Source organism: Nicotiana tomentosiformis, chromosome 4, assembly GCF_000390325.3.
Source record: "Nicotiana tomentosiformis chromosome 4, ASM39032v3, whole genome shotgun sequence".
NCBI lineage: Eukaryota > Viridiplantae > Streptophyta > Magnoliopsida > Solanales > Solanaceae > Nicotiana > Nicotiana tomentosiformis.
Window position 1 is genome coordinate 31453061 of NC_090815.1, and position 4329 is coordinate 31457389.

General features: G+C 37.0%; 1 protein-coding gene across 1 annotated transcript; it reads right to left on the minus strand.

The window, feature by feature from the left end:
- Window positions 1-2438: 2438 nt before the first annotated feature.
- LOC104084960 (MYB-like transcription factor EOBI) lies at window positions 2439-3946 on the minus strand. The gene is made up of 3 exons (XM_009588922.4): window positions 3749-3946; window positions 3515-3644; window positions 2439-3337 (listed from the first exon to the last, which is right to left on the minus strand). Exons 1-3 carry the CDS (start codon window positions 3909-3911, stop codon window positions 2719-2721), a joined length of 912 nt encoding a protein of 303 aa, XP_009587217.1. The 5' UTR covers window positions 3912-3946; the 3' UTR covers window positions 2439-2718.
- Between the last annotated feature and the right edge of the window lie 383 nt (window positions 3947-4329).

Consider the following 4329-nt stretch of genomic DNA (forward strand, 5'->3'; position numbering starts at 1 on the left):
TTGACCTTATATCGTACTAAATGACTGTCTGTCAGTCGATGTGTATATATATATACAGGTTGGAACACCCTGGGGCTGGACTGGCCATAAACGGTACCGAATGACCGAATAATTGGTGACCGGTATCTACAGGAGGTCTTTCTACTGAGATGTCATATTCCTTATATCATGCAGTATTGATCTATTTCACTTGTACTAGGTTTATCTGTTGAACTTAAAAGCATGCCTACATTTTTGTACCATTATTTTTACTGGACTGTACCTGCGGAGCTCATCATTTCTTTCATCCCAAAGGTTAGTCTTGTTACTTATTGAGTTAGTTGTACTCATATTACACTCTGCACCTCGTGTGCAGATTCAGGTGCTTTCGGACACGGAGATTGTTAAATTTCAGAGTACTGTCAGTTGGAGACTATCAAGGTAGCTGCTTGGCGTCCGCTGACCTTGCCTCTCTTTCCTTCAGTTATTGTACTGTTCTATACTTTCAGGTAGTGGTTTTTATCAGTCAAATATTGTATTCACATTAGATGCTCATGTACTCAGTGACACCGGGTTTTGGGAGTGATATATTTTAAATTTTGAGATTTCTTCTACTGAATTTAATTATTTTGTTTTCAAATTTAAGAGAAATTGTGGTTTATTGAGATTTTTGGGCTTGCCTAGTATTGAGATATGTGCCATCACGACGGGTGAGATTTTGGGTCGTGACAGATACGTGCTTCTACAGGATTTTGGAGATCGGGCGGCTGCAGCTCGACTGGTCTTTGGTCACGGCCCTGATAGAGCAGTGGCGACCGGAGACGCACACATTCCACCTGCCCATTGGCGAGGCCACCATCACGCTGCAGGACATGGAGGTTTTATATGGGATGCATATTGATGGACTGCCCGTTGCACTGCCTCAGGCCATGAGAGAGATGACGCGTGGGCAGTATTTGGACATGCTGCAGCAGCTCACTGGTTTCAGGCCACAGGATGAGACTGCACACTTAGGGGCCAGTCGCATGAGTTTGACAGCTCTTGAGAATTTAATAAGAAGAAAAATTTGAACGGGAGTTAAGAATATTTTTGAATGGATTTTTGTAAAATCCTAACGCCTTTAAATAAGGTAATGCCTAGCTCGGGGGGGGATGGGGGGGCTGAATGTTTTTAGGTATAACGCTCTTTTAAAGGGCGCTATACCCATTTGACTTATTGTTATGTCAGTTAAATGCAGGAGACTTATTGGTGGGCCCACAAAACAAGTATAGCGCCCTTTATAACTGCGCTATACATATATAGCATTGTTTCTAAAGGCGTTATATGTATAACGTTCTTTTAAAGAGCGCTATACTTTAATGTCCAAAATGTCCGTTAAAGTATAGCGCTCTTTAAAAGAGCGTTATACATAGTTAGGTAACTCTTTTTTTTTTTTTTTTACACGCATTGCCGTTCTTTTGTGAAAAAGAACCACAAATGGGTTCTGAACTGTTAGGATGTAACTTGAATCCTAGTTATCAATCAAAGGACTGGATTTTTGGTTATGACTAGCCGTCAGTTAGTGACCTATTTAAGCATTGGTTAGTTAAGAAATATGGATTGAATTATACAGTGTACTTTGAGGTAAAATGGTTTCAATTATCTATGAAATATCAGTCCCCTTTATATGAAAAGACAATGCTCAGGTCATTTTCCTCAGCATATTGACCTAACCCTTATGATGGAGTAATTTTCTTGTTGGCTTTCTGTGACTGAATAGCCAAAACATATAGAAATACTGCCCTCCGTCCACTACCTCCTTGAAAAAGAAAACAACCCCACCCCCCACCCCAAAAAATATTGAGCAAGAAATCAAATAAGTTTAACAGTGGGTTATTGATATTTGGCTATAATTTCATATTTTTAGTGTATTACTTATCTTATATTTTGGGGCTTTAATGCTAAACTATACTATATTTGTGCTTAATTGAGTTTATTTTATGTGTAGGTACGTTGAAGACGAAATTGTGAGCAAAGTAGAGATTTTATGTGTATTTTATACACTACAAGAATGGAGCTATGATTATTTAATTATTGAATATACAAGGAATTTTGCTCGCGAAACATCTCGCTTCGCACAGTGGAAAACTCAACGGGATTGTTAGCTAACTCACAACTCTAGAATATTCACTCACATTGAATTCGTCTTTAAGCTTGTCGTTATTTTCTTTAATCTCTTAATTTGTTACTCTAGATTAATTTTAGTTAAATATTCATACGTTATGATTCACTTGAATAGATTAATTGTTTGATTTAATTTTGTTGATAGTTAATCACAAGTCCCTGTGGTACGATATCTGGACTTACAATCCTATATTACTTGTCGACCACGTATACTTGTGTGTGCGTTTGGAAGCAACAAGTTTTTGACGTCGTTGCCGGGGATCGAACCCGGGTCACCCGCGTGACAGTCGGGAACAAGTTTTTGGCTTGAATATAACATTAGAAGCTAACTATACCATATGGATTACCAAGTGATATCTACTCTATTAAGATTAACAATTTGGACCTCCTCTATATACTACAAGAAGGCTGTTCCTAAGGAGTTCTACTTCAGCATTAACTACAACTACATTACACAAGCTCCGCAAACACCAACCTATACAGTAAAACTTTAAGAGTATGGACGGACGACTTGCTACGTTCATAGATTCAATAAGTTAAACTTCGTCAAACTCCCTAATCAATATTAACAATATATCAGTGACACAGCTTCTGACTTGAGATGCCAACATCTCCTATATTTCTGAATTGCCAGAACTCATCAATGTTCCACAATTGGTCCGTAAACCAATTGGCTTCTGCCATCCCATTATACTCTGAGATGGACATATCTTGAGATTCTAGTGCTGAAAAATATGGTTGCTCCTCAAAATAGCTGCTGCTAGTCTCCAAATGATAACAATCTTCTTGAGTTGAATTGCTGTAAACAGAGTTACCAGTAAAGCTAGTGGCATTTTCTGCCATACTTTTGGATTCTGGTGAGTAAAATCTTGGACTAATTTCCTGACATGTATTTGGTTTTGGATTTATTAGTGATTGCAAAGATTCTTGCTCGTTGATTAAGGAAGAAGGAAGAGCAGAATTCTGCTTTTCAATATCGGAAAATGAAGAAAAAGAAGGGGATGATGAAGAGGGACAATATTGCTCCATTTTCTCAAGCAACCTAGGTATCCAAAAACTCCTAATTGCTTCAAGAAACTTTGTACTGTTAGAATCAACCTTAAGTTGTCGCGCTTGTTTTTGCACCCTTGTTCTCCAATAATTCTTAATCTCATTATCTGTTCTTCCAGGTAAATGCTCTGCTATTTTCGACCACCTATATCCACAAACATTATTAAATGTAAGTTTAAAATCTAGTGAGTTTAAAAAAATGTATGATACATGTTTTAAAAAAATTGTATATGTTTACATATGAGTGAACACACTAGCTAACTTTAGTTAAACCCGCTCTAAATTCGCCTCTCAAATTGGTAAAAGTCTTGGATATATTTACCTGTTTCCCCATTTAGAGTGGAGTTCAAGGATTAAGAGTTGTTCTTGTGGGCTAAGGTTTCCTCGTTTAACATCAGGTTTCAAGTAATTCAACCATCTCAACCTACAACTTTTCCCTGTTCTCTTCAATCCTGCAAAAGTTAGAAAACAGAAAAGTTGAATATCATGAGACTTTCTAAAGGACTTATTCTTACTTGGATTAATCAAGAATTGTGTTAAGAAAATTATGCCTTACCAGAAGATTTGGCTAAGGCATTCCAACGACCCTCGCCATGGCTAGTTACATGATTAATAAGAAGGTTGTCTTCCTCAGTAGTCCATGGCCCTTTTCTTAACTCAAATGCATCTTCATTTGAGGAATTACTACTTGTGCTCTTGACTAATCTCCCTTTTCTCATTTGAGAAGAAAATTGAGAGAGTGAAGGTTTTTGTGCTTAAGTTGAAGAGTGATAGAGGATATAAAGCTAGCTAGGGAATTTATAGATGACAACAAGGATAGTCGTAAGCGTTAAAAGGAAAATATTAAAAGTAAGTCATTTCCACGTGATAGTAATCCCTTTTCGTTCTTAAAGAGAAAAAAAACTGATGTGGTTTGTTCTATACGTATATTCAATATTTATATTAATGGGAGGTAATAAATATTCATTAACATAATTGAGAATCACGTAAATTGGCTCAGGGGCAGTGGTGGACCTATGTATAACATTGATGGGTCATCGAACCCCGAAGTTACTTCGGTAGAAATCTTGTATATGTATCTATATATATATCTTAAATAATATGAATACATAAATAACTTGGCACCATGAACGCTAA

Bases quoted from the DNA above. Each gene is read 5' to 3' on its own strand.
- LOC104084960 (XM_009588922.4), bottom strand. From the start codon at position 3,911: ATGAGAAAAGGGAGATTAGTCAAGAGCACAAGTAGTAATTCCTCAAAT. The intron at 3,645-3,748 runs GTAAGGCATAAT...TAACTTTTGCAG, and splicing joins TGCCTTAGCCAAATCTTCTG to GATTGAAGAGAACAGGGAAA. The intron at 3,338-3,514 runs GTAAATATATCC...TTGTGGATATAG, and splicing joins CACTCTAAATGGGGAAACAG to GTGGTCGAAAATAGCAGAGC.